At 41.4% G+C, this 19,684-nt stretch overlaps 1 protein-coding gene across 7 annotated transcripts in view; it reads left to right on the top strand.

The window, feature by feature from the left end:
- Positions 1–19,684, top strand: part of SEMA3D (semaphorin 3D) — a 413,180-nt gene that overhangs the window by 321,640 nt on the left and 71,856 nt on the right. For 3 of the 7 annotated variants that reach the window (XM_053254946.1, XM_053254945.1, XM_053254944.1), the window contains exon 18: positions 713–8,353. The exons of 3 other annotated variants lie outside the window; for them this stretch is intronic. In XM_053254946.1, coding sequence (XP_053110921.1) covers positions 713–1,138 — 426 coding nt within the window. In that variant the 3' untranslated portion in view covers positions 1,139–8,353. Of the gene's footprint in view, positions 1–712; positions 8,354–10,394; positions 17,905–19,684 lie in introns of those variants that run through there. One more of the 7 variants, XM_053254949.1, reaches the window with a different exon arrangement.

Below are 19,684 nucleotides of genomic sequence, written 5' to 3'. Positions count from 1 at the left end.
GAATAACTGTACCTGTGTACATTGTACAAGTTGTACAAGTGCTGAATGTAATATGTGAATAGGGCTTATGTAGCACTGGCTGTCTGAGGAAAATGTGGTCTGTTTCACATTTAAACTGCAGCATAGTAAGCTGCCTTATACTGATCAGACTATTGGCCTTGCTAGATCAGTATTGTCTACACCGAGGAGTCATTGTCATTCAGGGTTTCCCACGGGGACCTTTTCCTATTCGGAGATGCCAGGGATTGAATCTGGGACCTCCTCTATGCAAAGCATGTGCTCTGTCACTGAGCTACAACCCCTCCCATGACTCTCAGCTGCTAAATATGTATAAGCCCACACAGTGTCCATACCCTGGCCACCTGAAGTGCTAATTCTGCACACATAGGCAAAGTGACCTGGTTTCAACAAGGTGCCAGCCATGTGAAATGTTGCTTGGTTCCCTTAGATGCCCTGTGTAACATTTATTGGACTTCATAGGCTCCGTCTTGTGTTGGTTTATAGACTGTAACAAGGACCATGCACAGTGATGGAATAATAATGAGAGAGAGAGAGAGAGAGAGAGAGAGAGAGAGAGAGAGAGAGAGAGAGAGACCAGTGTCACTTATTCCCTTTCCACCTTGGACATTCACCACAATATATGATTATTAAACTAAACATTAAAACATTTTTGTGTAAGCTTTTCAGCATTCTTTTTCCCCCTATCCAACAGCTGAAACCAGATGAAAGAATCATCAAAACGGAATATGGACTCTTGATCCGCAGCTTGCAGAGAAAAGACACAGGGGCTTATTATTGCAAAGCGCAGGAACACACATTTGTACAAACCATTGTGAAGTTAAATTTAAATGTCATAGAGAACGGGCAGATGGAAAGTACTCAGAAGACAGAAGATGATGAGGGGCAGGCGAGGGATTTGTTAGCTGAGTCACGACTGAGATACAAAGATTACATCCAGCTTCTCAGCAGTCCCAGTTTCAGCTTGGATGAGTACTGTGAGCAGATGTGGTACCGGGAAAAGAAGCGGCAGCGTAACAAAGGTGGACAAAAGTGGAAACACGTCCAAGAGATCAAGAAGAAACGGAACCGCAGGCACCACCAAACTGCCAACCAACACACTCAACCCGTGTCTACATAGTTTGTGCATTTTATTTAAGGAAAGGACATGTTATGCAAATGGAAATACTTTTGTTAGATTTGATGGGCCCTTCCTGTTGATATTGCTTGTCAAGGGACCAGACAATGCATTGTCATTTAATGTATATGAGACCCCATGGCAGAATATACTAGCAGTTGGGAAATTTCTTTAGGAGCTGTGCACTATTCAGTCATTCTCAGACATGAACTGTGATAATTTTATTTGCAGCTCAGGTTCTGAAGCATTAATTTATCTAATGAATCAGATGGCTGTTCTGTTCTTTTCCTTTAAAACTATATTCCCTGGGCTTATTGAACAACTGCTTGGTTCCACAATAGACCTGTCTGCATTTGAAAGCAGGCTGGATATATTGGTGTATAAAGGAATATTAAGAATGAAAGCTAAAGGATAGTCCATCAGGCAGACAAAACAAAGAGCAGTCACCCATTAGGCTTATATGTAACTTCATGGATGATGTTTAGCTAACACAGAGAGTCAAATAGCTGACCAGTCTCCCAGCAGAGCCCTTTCCCCTCACCACCACCATCCTGTCCCTGGGCAAGACTCAGCCTGTACATGAAGGCATCACCATATAGAAATGGATCGCAGAAGCTGAGCATGAAGTGCCTGCGGTACATGCATCCTGCCCCCAGCTGCATAAATGGAAACCTACCCCCTGCCATCCACACAGTGTGCCATTATTACAACCAGTGCATACTTCTGCAACAGGCCTGGCACTGCTTCCAGGACTGTAAAGGACTTTACACATCTGAAATACCTGGCTCCTTCCTGTTTCCTCCAAGGCCAAATGATGCAGCTTGGTAAGCTGAGATCCCCAAGAAGAACTTCCATCCACCATGGAATGTCCCCAGCAGACAGTGAGCATGCAGGGCCCCAGTGTGCTCAGCTGCACATTCACATTTCCTGACCATCATGGACAGACTGGATCATACCCTAAATTAGGCAGTCATGTTTAGTCATAAAAAGCAAAAGTAATCATAGCTTTATAGGAAGCAATGTAGTGCTTTATTCATTAGGGTGTAAGTAGCAACCAGTTTGAAGGCCATCTGCTGAGATGACATATTGACTCAAATTGGAACTGCCAGCAAAGATACTCAGGAGTAAAATATCTAAGAAGCATGCAGGAGGTACACACACATATCCTATTAGTAAGTCATGGGATTTCTGCCAGCACCTCTTATGTTTGTCTCTAAAGATTCCCCCCGACAAACATGTCTCATCTCCCCTCTGTTACTTCTTTGCTGCTTAGCATTTCCTTATTTGATACAAAACCAAAACTCAATCCACCAAGGAAAATAAAGGACACAATTTCCTAATGTGTGGTGGAAACAGCTCTTTACTTAAATTTGTATTCTTTTTGCAGAGGTCTTGTATATTTTAGAGACAGTGATGCATTAAGGGAATTTGTTTTATATTTTTGCTGAAATGAAATGAAAGCAAAGTGTATGTGTAAATAACGCACAAGTTAGAGATGGACAGCTTTGCAGTTTACAATAATATTCTTTGTAAAATGTTTTTAATTTTACTTTTCTACTGTGTGATAGATTCAGTCTTCCTGACTGAATTGGCATCTGGCTCTGATGCCAGCCTGATTTACACCAGGCTATTACTGGGGCTCAGTCTATGAGCTTCATTGAAGCTAGTTTATAGTTGCAGAAATGAGATCACAGAAGACCAGCATCTCATCTTAAGATTTGCAGGCTGTTTCTGCAGTACTGCCTCCTTAGCAGTGCACACCCGCTCGCTCTCACACACATACCCTACCCCACACCCCTGTTTTGCTTTTCACGCGTTTTTGAGTGTGAAATGACAAATTAGCCACTTCCTCACATGGAAGAAAGTTTTGATGGATACCAAAATGACAGATTTTCCTTGTTTCTCATGCATTCTACTCATCTTTGGAGCAAAGTCTGTGGGAAACCCATGTAATTGGTGTGCCACTTATTAAAGCAAAGTCCAGCTTTGACTCTGAGCCCTGGAAAAAATAGTAGTGTTATCTGTTGCTGTGTATATATATATTGTACAGTTACATTGTGTTCTGTATTTGTTTGGATAAAGTGGTATATGTGTGGAGAATATAAATTTTCTTGATTCATACAGTCATAAAATAACCTAATCAGAGATTTAAATCATACAAGCAAACATTTAACCATATTATGCATTTGAGGTCCTAATTGCCCCCAAAGCTGTATAAGCATATGGCAGTTAGAATTAGGAGGTGTTAACCATTCAGAATTAGTGAGTGCATGCGTCTGTAAAATCCCACAGAAATTAATGATGGGGTCATTACAGATCCCAGATAGTTGCTGTTCTGTCATATAAACAGTGGCTGACATCCAGACTAACACTGCTCCAATGCACCAGCATTTTCTGACATTCAATGGGGAAAACATCCTTTCCCTCACAGCTAGGATTTGCAACTGTGTTCTTGAGTACTTCAGGTACATGGTTCTGGGAGACACAGGTAACTGCAGAGGGAAGGGAATATAATTTTTTTAAAGGCCCTTCCGCCATTGCATGACAGAAAACACATTGGTGCAGTGTTTGGATTGCCAATAGTTTTAATACATTTTTAAAAACATTAAATTGGAGTTAAAATTTGGAGGTTTTAAATATATGACTTGATTTGGAGTTCATTTGGCAGCAAAATCAAATTAGTAACGTAGTTGGGTTTTTTTTCCAAATTAGGAGAAATTGACCTTATTCAATCAAAGTATGCATGAATTAATATGTCAGAGGGGTGCTAACTTATATATCCTTGTGGACCACTCTGTTCTCTAGACATTAATCAGCGCCTTGAAGGGTATCTGACACACAAACTAACCTCCTGACAAAAGGTCAAAATTTATTGACCCCAAAACAGCAGCAGCATTCAACAGTAATGGGTTCACCAATATGAATCCTATGAACCTGCTCATAGCTAGGGCAGGCAAAATCCACAGGAGACATGTAACATGAAATTTGGAATATCTATGTTCCTTACAAGAGAAAAATGGGTCAAACATTTGGTTATGACCATCAGGAGCCAGTCAAACATTTTGGGGAGCTAAACATCAGTTTGCCACCTCTGATGTAAATGTGCCACTAGTTTTTAGTTAAGAAAATGACTTAAGTAAAAAAATATTTGGTTATGTGATCAGAACCTTTCAAATTGTAAAGCACTACATGCTATGATTATCTGGTGCCTTTCAATAAGGAAAATTATTTTTTCCTTGTATATCAAGCACTTTTGACAGCAGTTCCTCCTCTGGCATATTCCCCCCCACCACCCTTTGGTTGATGTTGGTTAACAGCCAGGAGCGCATGAGAATGAAGGGTCTTGCCTCTGTACAAGAAACTGACCTTCAAGAGGCAGGATCAAAAGCCACTGGCCACATTCTAGATACCCGCTTTCTGCTGCAGCTCCTCATAACTTCCAAATAGTCACTTGAGAGGGTCAGTGGACCATCTAGCATGGACTCAATTTAAAATAATCCTGTTGTGCTCATAGGTGCACTTGGGCATAGTCAAGTCCAATGTGCATTGTTCTAAAATCCTGTGCTATTAAACACAGCAACTGCAGCACTGTGCATAGTAACAACTGTCATTGGTGATGCTTTAGTTCTATAGTTTTTCATTTTCTTGTCTTCTGGGAACCCTTTCCACATTCACTTGTTTACTAAGAAACCGGGTGTTTAAGTTGCATACTCAGTTCAAATGGAGAGTTTGCCAAGCTTCTTAAAGCCTCACTGTTATCCCACATGACAGTGAGTTGTGACAAATCATGACAGTAAATTGACTGAACACCCTGGTTTAAAAATAATAATAATAAATTAATATTAATAAGAAGTGCTTGATGTACGTTAAGCACAATAGAAATAATAAACAGTGATGACCAAACACATTCCTTTGTGACTGCACATTGCTGGGAAAGATCAGTAGAAGTGGGTAAGCCATCTTTTGGGGAACTTTGCCTTGCTGATCTTCTCATTGAGGAATCTCTGAAAAACTTCCAAGGAACTCTCCCATCCATCCCCACTCTGAGTTTTCCGGAACACAGTCTGAAACTGCGGACATGGATATGATTTGTTAAAAATGAACCAGTAATAGCTGAGGCTTTGCCTAGTGCACCCTAGAGGTTTTAAGTTTGAGAAAGGTTGAGCACCTTTTCTTAAACGTTTGCACCTGCCAATTTGCAAAGCTGGGTACCTTTGAAAATGTACAAATGCCTTTTACTGGCTTAGCTCATTGTTATGTGGCAGCATCTTTCCAGAGTGTCAGGAGAGGAGACTCCATTGGGAGAGGAGAGCTGGTCTTCTGGTAGCAAGCATGACTTGTCCCCTTAGCTAGGCAGGGTCTGTCCTGGTTGCATATGAATGAGAGACTTGATGTCTGAGCACTCTAAGATATTCCCCATAGGGGATGGAGCTGCTCTGGGAAGAGCAGAAGGTTCCAAGTTCCCTCCCTGGCAACATCTCCTAGATAGGGCTGAGAGAGACTCCTGCCTGCAACCTTGGAGAAGCCACTGCCAGTCTGTGAAGACAATACTGAGCTAGATAGACCAATAGTCTGACTCATTGTATGGCAGCTTCCTATGTTCCTATGAGATCTCTCATTTTGTAATGAGAGATCACAGGCAATCTTGTGCATGCAAAGCATGTGCTATGGATCCTCCATTTTTGAATTGTGCATCAGACCTGTAAGCTCTGTGCTTTACTGCACACCTCTCCTGTAACAGATTATATCTGTGCAATGTGGGACATCTAGGGCACGTGTCATTTTTTTTAAAAAAAACCAATTGAAACAATTCCAGCTGTCATTCTCTCTGCTTTATCCAAAGCTCAAGTGTACCACACTTGTAGGGATAATGCAGTTTTAGGGTGAAGACAGATGTAATATAAAAAGCTAACTCCTAGCAGATCCCTCAGCTATGAGGTGGCCTCACTCCACCCAACCTGTGTAACCTGAACGATACACATTCACTAGTGAACTGAATGTCCATTCAGTAACTTTTTTTAAAAGTTAGTGCCACTTGTCTATCTGATCATTATTACCTTGCTTATTTTTTTAAGTGCTCAGTGCTCCGCAGATTGAGTGTCACAGGATGTGAGCCAATCAGTGCTCTTTTATTCGAAATGAAATTAATTACAATCTTCGTGGTTTAATCCGAATTAATACAAATTTTAGAAGCATATAACTGCCTTTCAATTTTGCTAATTTTACCAAGATTCTTTTAGTTCTCCTTTAAATTGTACATACCAGTTATCATGCACCTCTTCAAATTTGTAATATCTGAAACTTGAGAAGCCTGATCAGCAACTACCTTTTAATAAGGGTCATATTTTAAATTAGGAATGGGCTGAAAGTCCAGCAACGCCGACTGCTTAGTCTGCTGTGAACCAAGTTTTAGGAAACTGGCTAATCTAATCCCAAGATTAACAGCTGAATTGCAATAATGCTTTTTATTTGTGGAGTTCTGCCCTCAACTGCTCCTTGACATTTGTCTGTGCCTTGGCTTACAAGAATGAACAACTGAAGGACAGAAGAGGAAAGCCACCATTGGTGTGTACAGACTAGAGAGGGGAGACTTAAAGAGCTCTTTGGGTCTCCGTTAAGGAAAAGGACTGTGGGATGTAAGAGCGGAGAAGGGATCCTTGGGATCTGATGCTTTGCAGAGGCCACATTAAGCCCCTGGGTCTTCAGTTGTCTATCCTTCATGTAGGATCTTTGGACAATGACAGGTTATCAAAAATATATTAACATTCTTTTTCTGTTAGCCTTAAATTCTTTGAAAATCTAATCTACAATTCCACAAACAGAAATGTACAATTGATTGAATTGTATCTACAAACCCTGAAACAGAAATGTACATTAACTGAACAAGTACAAGTGTATTGTCAGAGCTCTTTTAGTTTTGCAAGGTGAACATTATTGGTTTTAGTTCAACATTTTGTGTTTTATAGACCTCTTATGGCATGAAGTGATATCATCATTCCTTGGTGGGAAAGAAACCCCAAAGGGACAAAAGAGGCTGCTTCCACGTAGAGAAATAAACTGACTATATTTGTAGTCATTTTGCCATATTGCTATTTATACTACTCTGGGGAAGTATTTTTAGTGGATAAAACTGTGATTCAATGCCTTTTGTTAAAGATATTTTAAAAGGTGGAACTAGGATACAGTTACATGTATGCAGTTGATGTGAACTGTTTGAAAGAAATTCCTAGTGGAGACCATTGGAGGAGCTAGACAAAGCAAATGATGTTGCAAAAAGAAGAGCTTTTTAAAAGTCATTTTCTTGCTAGTCAGTCGGTCATAAAGCTCAGGCATAAGGTATGTGGATATTAGGTAGGTGCTCTGGGAAAATAGAGTGAGCTAACCAGAAATCTCTAACCAGAAATGCTAACCATTTGAGCAGAAGGGAAGAACTATATAGTCCTCTGCCTTGGGGAAAAAAAGTTGTAATAAATGCTCTGATCAGAATAAGTAGATCACAGAAAAATTAGTCTCATACATCATGCCTGTAACCATGGCATGCCAGTTGCTATGCATGTCATGTACAAAGTTTTGAGATAAACTGATTGGGTCTTTAACAGCACAGGGTCAGCGAGAGAATGTAAAGGAATGGCATCTTCAGCTCCATGTTATATAGCATGAGATGTGCTAACAGTCTATTAAGACTCATATATATTATTGTTCACATTCCAGTCTCCTAGCAGTACAAGGTTATGGCATGTGATTAATATAGATAAATGCATATCTAACTTGAAAATACTCCACTGCCCATTTCATGTCCTGTTGCAATCACCGATTTAACTGGAACTAAGGGACTTTTAAGCAAGTTATTCCAATGTATCACCTGCTGAGTGTACAATTTGAGGTGATTGCAAGCGTAAATACAGGTGTAAGTCATTTGAGGACAAAGGATTTGCATGTGTATAAGAAGAAAATTAATTCCATATGGCTTTTTAATCTATTCTATTACATCTTTATTATTATATTTTACATCATGTCACTAACACTTCTCTGCAATATGCTGCTGTAGTTTAGCAAAGGTGTGAAATCTCATTCATTTCTGAGTTTATTCAAATGTTTGTTTGTTTGTTTGTTTTTGTTTGTTTGTTTAACCCATGCACATAAGCAGAGATTGCCATGGTTTTACAAATGAGCTTGGTGTTTTACTTCAATGTACAATAAATTCCACCTCTATACTTACTTAATGTGGATCCTTGGGGGCATGTTACCCTTCATCCCAGCTGTGTCTTAGGCTTTCTACTGCAAATTATTTTGTTGTGGGAAATAATCATTTCCCCTGAGATGCCAAGATACTTAAAGTGGGGTATGATGGGGGAGGAGGGGGAAAATCTAGGGCAGTTTAGAATACTGATGTCTTTAAGCACCTCTAAAATATTTATAGTGCTTCAACAGTATTGTGTCCTGCAGTGACCTTCACTATTTTTCAAGCAGGGCCCACTTTGGCAAAAAAAAAAACCCACCTTTCAGTGTGAGAGCCACTTTAGGAACATAGGAACATAGGAAACTGCCATATACTGAGTCAGACCATTGGTCTATCTAGCTCAGTATTGTCTTCACAGACTAGCTGCGGCTTCTCCAAGGTTGCAGGCAGGAATCTCTCTCAGCCCTTTCTTGGAGAAGCCAGGGAGGGAACTTGAAACCTTCTGCTCTTCCCAGAGTGGCTCCATCCCCTGAGGGGAATATCTTGCAGTGCTCACACATCAAGTCTCCCATTCAGATGTAACCAGGGCAGACCCTGCTTAGCTATGGGGACAAGTCATGCTTTGCTACCACAAGACCAGCTCTCCTCTCCCTGAGATCTCTCTCCAGAGGTTAGCACTTTCCACAGTGCTAACCTCTGCATGGTACTGCACTTTTCTCAGTGCTCAAAGGACTTTACTCAGTCCCGTAACAGAGACACAGAGCCCTTTCTTAGGAGCTCTAGAAGGAAAGCACTGGGAAGGGCTACACTACCTAGCACTCTGTGCACACCTTCCAAGATGGTGCAGCAATTCAAGAGGGCTGTTTTCCTTATATGAGCCCCCCCCCCCCCGCAGGCTGGGCAAAGTGTTCCAGATTCCACACTGCAACGTACTCGCGATGTATCCACTAAGTGCCCCTCCATATTGCCTGTGTTTCCACATTGGTGTCGCTGCATTGTCAGCAGGGTGCCGTTGACATTTCCTATGCCTTGATTTGAATTTTAATGATGCATGATTGCCCTACAATGCTGTAAATGAGCTGCAGGAAAGTAGCTGTATATTTTTGTGGTAGGGAGCCGTTCCCCACATTTTATGCATTGTGGTGTTTTGCAGTATGGCCAGTTCTTTACCCCCCACCCGTGCTTTCTTCCTCCGCCCCCTCAGTTCAGGGAGAGAAACAGGCAGGGAGAAATCCTGGCTTTCCCCTCCTTTCCTCCCCACAGATCCAAAACCCCACACCTCCCTCCTCCTCCACTTGCTTCCAACATAACTTGAGCTTGTCAACACAGAAGAGGAGGGGAGAGCAGCTGAGCAGATTTCTGAATCCAACCCTTTATTGTGCACGTTTTACTGAAAAGGAAGCCCATTGAAATAAATCATTTACTTCTGTGCTTAAGAGCCTCCTCATCTCTTACAACTTTTAAAAAGGCAGTCAAGACACATTTGTTCATCGAGGCTTTTAATTAGATACTCTTTTTAATTGTTTGACCTATAATAGTTTTAACATTTAAAATTTATTTATTTATTAAAATGTTCTTATATATCACCTCCTCCAAAGACTCTAGGCAGTGGACAACAACAATACTAATGACAATTAAAATTAATTAATTAATTAAAGGGCAACACCTGGTGAAACTGGTAGGTCTTAAGAAGGGCCTTAAAAGTAGCTAGGGAAGGAGCTGAACGAATCTTGCGGGGTGGGGGAGAGTGTTCCAAAAAAGAGGGGCGGCCATTTTTGTAATCTTTTAACCTTTTTATTTGTTGTTTTTATTGTTTTGTTGTAAACTACCCAGAGACTTGCATTTTGGGTGGTATACAATATGTTTAAATAAATAAATAAATGACAAATACTACAATGCAAAGGGCACGGAGAAGAACAGTCACTTACTTAAAAGGAAGCCCATTGAACTGAATCATGATTCATTTTCTTCTGTGCAATCCCACAGATCTCACTGGAGGAGCGCTTGCCTCCCCTCTGCCTCTTCCCTCCTATTTCTTTCTTTCTTTAATTATCTATTTATCTATGTATTTCTCTGGAGGCGCACTGCCACCATCTTCCTTCCTCAGGAGAAGACCAGGCAGGAGGAAAGCAGTGAGGGTGATGACAGAGAGGAGAAAGGTGCACCACTGCCACTGCAAGGCTCCCCAGCCCTAGCAAGGCTCTGTCTGGGACACCGACTGAGAAGGAGTGGCAGAAGCTGCTGCTGCTACGGCCACCCCAGCAGCCTTGGCGGGGGAGCTGAGGGGCCACTGGCTGCTGCCACCGCTGCCATGGAAGAGAGTGCCCAACCAGGTGTGCCAGTTCCTCTCTTCCCCCCTTCCAGGCTTACCACAGGATTCCCTTTCACTTTCCCATTTTGTTTGTTTGTTTGTTTGTTTGTTTGTTTGTTTGTTTGTTTTCATCTCATACACACTCCATGACTCCATTGGCCCAAATGGGACAGGAGGAGGGCAGATAAATTTCGGATTACCCGCTCCCTTCTTAGGAGAGAGGAGCCGGTAGATGTGATCAATTTGCTTAATTCTTTGCTGATAAAGTCGCCCGCCTTCAGCTAGAGTTGGACTCTACTTCTGTAGGATCTGATCAGATAGAGGAGATTCCGCCCTGTGATGTTATATGGGACACCTTTGAGTTGGTCGAGGATATGGACATGATTCTCTTGGGTATGGGTGCAGCAACATGTTACTTGGACCCTTGTCCCTCCTGGCTGGTTAGAACAGCTGGTGGAAATGTTAATTCTTGGCTATGGGAGTTGGTTAACTCTTCGCTACGTGAGGGTTTCATACCAGCAGCCCTTAAAGAGGTGATAGCTCACCCTCACTTGAAGAAACCCTCCCTGGACCCTGAGGTCCTTGACAACTATAGGCCGATCTCCAACCTCCCTTTGTAGCGAAGATGTTAGAGAGGGTTGTATGTGCCCAGCTTGAGAGGGTCTTAGAGGAAACTGGTTATCTTAATTCTTATCAGTCGGGTTTCAGGCCTCGGCATAGCACAGAGACAGCATTGCTCGCTCTGGTAGATGACCTTCCTCGGGACCTTGATGAGGGTAGTGTCCCTCTCTTGGTCATTTTAGATCTCTCAGCGGCTTTTGACACTATCAATCATGCTATCCTCCTTGACCGCCTGTGTGGGTTGGGTATCGGGGCACTTTCTTACAGTGGTTCCGTTCTTACCTTAGTGGGCGTGTGCAGTTGGTATGCATTGAGGACAGATGCTCTGACCCATGGCCACTCCTTTATGGAGTTCCCCAGGGTTCAATTCTTGCCCCTGTCCTCTTTAACATCTATATGGAGCCACTGGGTAAGGTCATTTCCCAGTTTGGGATGAGATTTCATCAATACGCTGATGATACTCAGCTGTATATTGCCATCCAGACCATTCTGGAGATGCTGTTTCTGTGCTTACTCGATGCCTAGAAGCTGTTAAGGTCTGGATGAATCAAAATAAGCTCACACTGAATCCCACCAAGACTGAACTACTCTTACTCAGCCCTCGTACCAGCCAATAGCTGGATGTGAACCTTATTTTAGATGGGGTGGTGCTGCCCCCGAAGGAGCTTGTATGTGATTTGGGGGTCCTTTTGGACTCGCACCTCTTGCTTGAACAGCAGGTGGAGTCTACAGCCAGAAGTGCCTTTGCCCAGCTCCATCTGATTCGTCAATTACACCCTTACCTTGATTGGCAAGCATTAATGACAGTGAGCCATGCCCTTGTTATCGCCCGCCTAGATTATTGTAATGCCCTCTATCTAAGGTTACCTTTGAGGACAATTGGAAAGCTACAATGGGTCCAGAATGCAGCGGCTTGTTTACTTACGGGTGCCAGAAAATATGACAGGGTAACAACTCTCCTGCAGCATTGCACTGGTTGCCTATTCTCTATAGAGTTCAATTTAAGGTCCTGGTTTTGACCTTCAAAGCCTTGTGGGGTTTGGCACCTGTTTACCTACAGACCCGCCTCTCCCATCCAGTTACATCCCATCCGGTCAGATCTGCTCAGATGGCCCTTCGGTCCCCGATTTCCAAGAGGTTCGGAGTGCTAGGACCCGTGAAAGGGCCTTCTCAGTTGCTGCCCCACTTCTCTGGAATTCCCTCCCCCTGCAGATTCATTTAGCACCTTCCTTGTCGGTTTTTAAATCTCTATTGAAGACTTTTCTTTTTCGCCAGGCTTTTACCCTGTAGTTTACCTATTATTTTTCCTGTTTGTTACTTTAGTTTTATTTAGAATGTAATTTTAATGCTGTCTTGATTTGTATGTTTTTGTACACCACCCAGAATCTTCGGAGTGGGCAGTATATCAAATGTTTCAAATAAACAAACAAAAAACAAAAAAATGTGTTTCAATAAGAATATGGACACTCCTGCCTGGAAAATACATTTCAGCGGACAGAAAATATGAATGGCCACCAGCTTACAACAAAGCATTAAACAACCCTTTACTCTCGTTTTGAAACGTTTGCACAATTCTGTCACAGTTTGCAATGCATTGACTGCTGCAAATCTCATAGTCCGGAAAACACTCTGGTGCCAGGTGGTAGACTGTAAAGAGCACTCCGTTTGGGCTAAAGCTTCATGTAGGCCCAATGAACATTTAGGGAACTACACCTAGGGCTGATGGGGGTTGCAACTGGCCTCTGGGCCTTACAATGAAGAACACTGGTGTACTGTGAGCATGGCTTACTGGATGGTGCTTTGCATGCAGACGGTCCCAGATTCAATGTCTTGCATCCCCAATTAAAAGAATTCAGTAACTGGTCCTGGGAAATATTTCCACCTGAGGCCTTGGGGATCTGCTGCAGTTTGAATTGACAATACTGAACTAGGCAATGCCCATTGGTATAAAGCAGCTTCTTATATTCCCCATCATTTCCACTGCGCCAGCCCCTGGTGGCGCAGTGGTAAAACTGCCGCCCTGTAACCAGAAGGTTACAAGTTCGATCCTGACCAGGGGCTCAAGGTTGACTCAGCCTTCCATCCTTCCGAGGTCGGTAAAATGAGTACCCAGAATGTAGGGGGCAATATGCTAAATCATTGTAAACCGCTTAGAGAGCTCTGGCTATAGAGCGGTATATAAATGTAAGTGCTATTGCTATTTCCCAACCAAACAAAAGGTTTCCCTACGATTGGGGGAGATCTTGTTTTTATTCTACCCCTACCCTGCAAAAATTACCAAGTTTTCTTCCCTTCTCTTTAAGACAGTTTCATAAGTGGTGGTTTATTTAATGGCCAGTTTGAAAATTGTTTTTGGACAACTAGAGCAGGAAGCTTTATGCAGCTTGGCACCTACCTTCATTCAGGCCACAAATGACTTTCATAGGTACAGGTCTCGGTAAGGAGGTAGTGAAATTTGTACGTTAATAATGTTCATGAACTTCTTACCATGGCTTTTTTACAGTTACAATCCATTTTATGTCCATGGCAACTTGACGCATTCTGCTTTGAATAACTGGACTTAACAATTTGATGAAATGTCAACTCTCTGAGACAAACCTCCCTGTCAGGCAAATAAAGTCAGCATTTCCAAACAGATTTTAAGCATTTGAGAAATTATGCCACTGTGGATGAATGCCCATCAACATCCTCCTCCTCCTCACTAATTAATTAATTAATTAATTAATTAATTAATTAATTTTTATTACTGCTTATAAGAGCCTTTTCAAGTGTGGGCTTCATTTGCTTTTTGAGGCTGCCTGGGTGATGTAAGAAGCAGAAAAACTTTTTCCTGGTGCCTTTTATTACTGTTGTGGGTTGCTAGTTAATCATTTCACTTTAGCAGGCCAAGAAAATCATAGACAGTCATAATATTGGAAATGAGTTCAGACTCCAGAAAACTCTCCAATTTGGTGGTGTTTCATATTCGTACACCCTGGTCATTGCTAGTGCTAACCACTTTGTTCTTGCTTCTGCTGCTGCTGTCTGGGATCATATCCAAATGCAAACATAGTGCTGAGTGAGTGAGTGAGTATGTGTGTGTGTGTGTGTGTGTGTGTGTGTATATATATATATATTTCATATATATATATATATGAATTAAAAGCACATTTTAATCTGAATACTGATAGTTTCATGCCTGCAGTGCACAAAGCTTAACAGGATTTTTTGGGAATGGTGAGTGATCTGCCAACACTTTGTTACAGGGAACTGGATACAACAACTGTCAGTTACTGTAGCTGTGATCCAAAGAGCACCTTAGGTACTTACAAGTAGGACTTCCCAAAGTTTACTGTTTAAGGTATTTTTATCTATTATAGTGCTTTACCCTGTGTAGTTGGCTGCTTCTGAAGTTCTTCCAGCTGTTAATTAAGATCTGCATGTCAGGCAACATGGGGTGATGCTTTCCGGAGACAGAGGCCTCAGAAGCCGCACTTCACACATAGACAGTCAATACATAGCCCTTTGGCTGGTGGCCTGCAACTCTACCTTTTTGGTAGGTGGCCTGAAACCCTACCCTTCTTACTCTATAAAATCTGCTTTAATTGGCCTAAAACCATCAGCCATGTTTTTGTAATGTCTTAAACTACAGTTGACGTGGGACAGATGGTGATGGGTGAACAACCAATACACTGTTCCGTTAACACACCCAGCTACATCCCCAATCTGTTTACTAATTTTACACAGAGCAAAACTGAACAAGCCTATCTACTTCTCCGTTGTGATACAGATACCTTAATCCTTTGTACCATCATCAATAGTTTCATTTAAAATCCACTTATACATAAATCTAAATTTGACCAGTGTTTTTTCCAGTCTGCTTTTGCCTCTTAAAATAGTTATAGAAGTATTAAGGAAAATTTAACTGCCATTAACATATCAATCAAGAGCCATTGTTTCCACATATCCCAATTTATAAAATAATCTAAGGACAAATCTAAAATGAAGAAGAAGAAAAACATCCTCAACAGAGTTTTCTAAATTCTCTCACAGCTAATGAACAGGTTACCCTGAACAAAATGTTTAATACTATAGAAAATGCTTTCTGTTATACAACAGCTTAGACATTTAGTTGACAGAGGTTTGAGCTTTCACCACATAAATAGCCTATTTGCATTCAAATTACAGGATGTAGTCTGGGATGTTTAAAAAATAGAATAGGGATGCACAGTGATTATGTTATGTGAAAGTATGTTTCATTCTATGTAAACATTTTCTTACACATGGTAACATATTTGACATGGAAGGTCTGTTTATAAAATATCATTGCTAGCTCTATACTATTTCTGAAAGAGCTGAAAACGTTACTATCCTTATGGACAGAGAACCAGAGCAGCTGTGGGCAAGTGGTAGGTACTAGCAAACTCAGGATGACCCACAGACATGTTGGTTTCATAAAAATCTGAAGGGAAAACACTTAGGGGTGCCCCAAACCCCAAACATCCCCCATCATGTTGATCAATAGGACAGAATGTTTGTGATGTCAGACAGAGAAGACAAGCAGGAGGGCAGAGCTATGATTCCATACTTGTTAGCAAGGAAGGTGGAGGAAAGGAGGGCTTCAGCTACAAGAGTGGGAAATGTCTAACCTTCTGCTTCTGAAGGGAAAAGCTTTCTAATAATCTCCAGAGAAGTAAATGCTGAAACTCTGTGGCCCCCTCACATGTTTGGTAGCCCTGTTCTGTTTCTGAAGGGGAAGGAATTTGACACAGTTAATCTCTTGGTGTCATGAAGTACTGACTTCTCGGGTGCTGATGGGCAGGTTTTGAGGGAATTTCCTCACAACTCCTCAGCTATATGGAAATACTCTGGAGGTTCAGATAACTATAATGAAACTTAACAGAAGAAATGACCTTAGCCCACTCTGCAACAATTACAGAAATCTGAAGACCCCTGATTCTTAACATTAACTCTTGAAGCTTTAGGACTGGATGAAAAGGAGCTGGGACTGAGCACCAGGACCTCCCCCACATAACCCCACAAAACAGAAAAACTACAATTTGCATGTGAACTAAGACCCAAGTTAGTACAGTCTTTGTTGTTAGCATTTGGGGTTCCATGTTCGTTCCTTGGCATTTTCAAGATAGGGTTGTGAGAGACTCCTACCTGTAATCTTGGAGAAGCAAGTCAGTCAGTGAAGTCAGTCAGTATCTATCTATCTGTCTATCTGTCTATCTATCTACTGTATCTATCCATCCATATACACATATCTACACACACACACACACACACACACACACACACACACACAGGCCTTGCTCCGGTGTTTTAATCAACAACTTAATATTTCAGAAATTCAGCAACTGGAACTTCTCCCATTATTTTATCTGAGAGAGATAAATAGAGGGTAAAAATGTGCTTGTCAAGTTGCTATTTGGCACCAGGTTTGCAGAATGTTTTACAAAAATACACAGAAAGGAAGCCAATTAAGCTGAAAAATTTCATTCTGTCAGACAAAGTTTAAAGGGGTCAAACATTAAAAGCAATTAATGAACGTCTGGTGTTCTGGGTCCATTTTAACTGTGAGCTTTTCTGTAGAACCAAATGAACCCTTCTAACTGAGAAAATTGTATACCATTGATTGCATCTTTGGACTTGATTCTGGAATAGTAGAAGCTTTGTTAGAAGTTTGACTGAAAAGGATGAGTCTTTGGCCTAAGAACGGTTCCTCTCTCAGCAAATAGTAATGTGGAGGGAGAAGGGAGGGACAACAAAAGCTGGAAGAACTTTTCAGTTGGTGTCCTGCCTCCCATATTTATACTGTTTTCCATAGCAATGCATCCTAAGTTGGGATGGGACAGGGTTTATTATGTCACATTCAAGGTTCCCCCCAGGCATATTACATATTGATTCCACAACCCCACTAACGTTCAGGCTCAGTTCACAATGAGCTTGCTGCCAGCCATTTCTCCCTGTTTGTGTACCACTCTTCCCTCTGAAACAAATACACATTTGTAAACTAGTGGGGAAGGCTGGCTGGTGATACTGAAGGCACACTACAGTTCTTATCCCAATAGCAATGGACACTCCTAACATTCAGGCCTGAAGGATGAGGTCTCTTCATCCTTCATGCCAGCCAATTCTACCCACTGCCAGTCGCACCCCATCCCCATTGGGGTGTTTGCCTGTGAAAGGGTAAAGTAACACAGTGGACTACTGAGCCTCCAAATGCACCAATATCCTGTGCTTCCTTGGGGAATTCTCATGAAAAAACAAAAGCCAGGTTTTTCTAAGGGTTCTCTGAGATCCTAGAAAAACCAAGCTAATTGTGAGGTGAGCTCAGGAGGTATGCACCCACCACTAATTTCATACATGCATGCATATCATTTGATATCACACAAGTGAAGCCTGATTTACATATGTCTACAGTGATGTGAGTTGCTGTTGAAAGCTTCTTGTGTGGAAGAATATAATTCACACCACTTCCAGGAATATCATTCACATAATCAAAAACTGTGTTCTACCCAGGTTTGGGGGCTGTGTGTGCTCCCAATTTTTGGTTGTGTGGAAGCAAGGTAGGAGGAAAACCTGAATAGAAGTGGGTAGCTTTTCCTCCTACCTTGCTTCCACACAATCACTTCTACCCAGGTTTTCCTCCTTGCTTCCACACAACTGAAAATTAGGAGCACACACAGCTCCCAAACCCAGGTAGAACACAGTTTTTGATTGTGTGAATGACCTCATGGATTGTTCCTGTGTTGCTCCACCCCCTTTCCCAAGGAATGTGCCTACACCAGCATCAGTATCTCCCAAGGAGGTGAATGCTTTTGTGGCATACCCCACAGGAGAGCATAAGAGTCAGCCCACTTACAGTAGATGTATGTATGTTATGCTTGTACTTGAATTAGATTGCTGTAAATATCTACTTTTCCATGTATTATTATTATTATTATTATCATCATCATCATCATTAATTCAATTTCTATACCGCCCTTCCAAAAATGGCTCAGGGCGGTTTACACAGAAAAATAATAAATAACTGTATATAAATGTATGTAATATGTATAAATTTGAATTAAGAATAAAAGCACAGAAAGAAATTTGTCCTCCTGTTTTGAATTTGTACATTTTTTATGAATCTAAATAATACATTTTCATTGAATATAGGAAATCAACACAGTAAAGCAGAAAATAATGCTTTGATTTACCTCTTGGCAGTATGTCTGTACAGTAGGATTTGCTGTGGGTTGACAAACAATTACAAGTGAGAGTGCAGTGTAATTTTAATAAGGTTTACTCAGAAGTAAGTTGCATTGAGCACTCCCTAGTAAGTATGCTTAGGATTTTACACCCAGCTTATTTAAAATAATCCCACAATTATTTCATATTAAAATCATGATGCCTTTATTCATCATCATCATCATCATCCTTTATTTTGATCATTGACCAGAAACATTATCACACACAACAGAACATAATTTACATAAAATATAACAAAAGTTAGCCACTGTATTGGAATATTCATAATTAAAATTTGACAATAAAAGTTTTAAGAGAGACTTATCTGAATAACCAGGAAACATCACAAGATAAGGAAAAATAAGTGTTAATCGCTCATTCTTGTAGAGGTCACAATGTAAAATAACATGTTCAGTGGTATCGATATCGCCAGACCCACAAGGGCAAAGTCGGGATGCATAAGGAACCCCCCCTGAACCTCTCTTGAAGCACTGCTGTAGGGAGCGCATTTAATCGAGCTAACCATAGCACCCGCCTAAACTTGGGAAAGGAAATATTACTTAGGTATGCAGTCGGTTTTGTGTTAAAATGCTGATCTCCAAGGTAAACACCTTTTGGGATTTTGGCAACTTCTAACTGTAAATCAATGTCAGAAATTCGTTGTTTAATAGACTTCCTAGCACGATCGTAGCCCAAACTGATAAGCATACCCAGCGAAAACCCATAAAGTTGGGATTTTATTTTAACAAGACGCTTCCAGGTAGAATCAAAATTGTCAGTTAATACCAAGGGGGCAAGTCCAGATTGAGAAAAGACTAATTTTAACCAAAATGCAAAAATGCATTTCCAATACTCCGCTTCCAGGGAGCCAAGGCCCACCTCGCGCCTAATAACGACATTAGGAACGCATCTGGGAAGCTGCAATATAGATCTAATAAACTTTGTTTGAATAGCTTCCAGTGTGGCGAAATTACCCAAAGGGCCCAACTGAGCACCTTGGCAAGAAATAATTTAAGAGCGGCTGGGATACAAAGAGCCCCCTTTGTAAAATAAAAAGATCTGATTAGGTGGGTTGAGGCTTGGGTGTTCTGCACAATATAATTTAGATGTGCCTGGCACCGGCCCAAGGAGTGGAAGACCATGTCCAGGTACTTAAAGATTTTAACTTGTTCCAAGTAATGGCCATTCATTCCCCATGTATGGCGTTTGGGGCGCTTGG

Source organism: Hemicordylus capensis, chromosome 5, assembly GCF_027244095.1.
Source record: "Hemicordylus capensis ecotype Gifberg chromosome 5, rHemCap1.1.pri, whole genome shotgun sequence".
Classification (NCBI taxonomy): domain Eukaryota; kingdom Metazoa; phylum Chordata; class Lepidosauria; order Squamata; family Cordylidae; genus Hemicordylus; species Hemicordylus capensis.
This window is presented reverse-complemented; position numbering and strand designations above follow the sequence as displayed.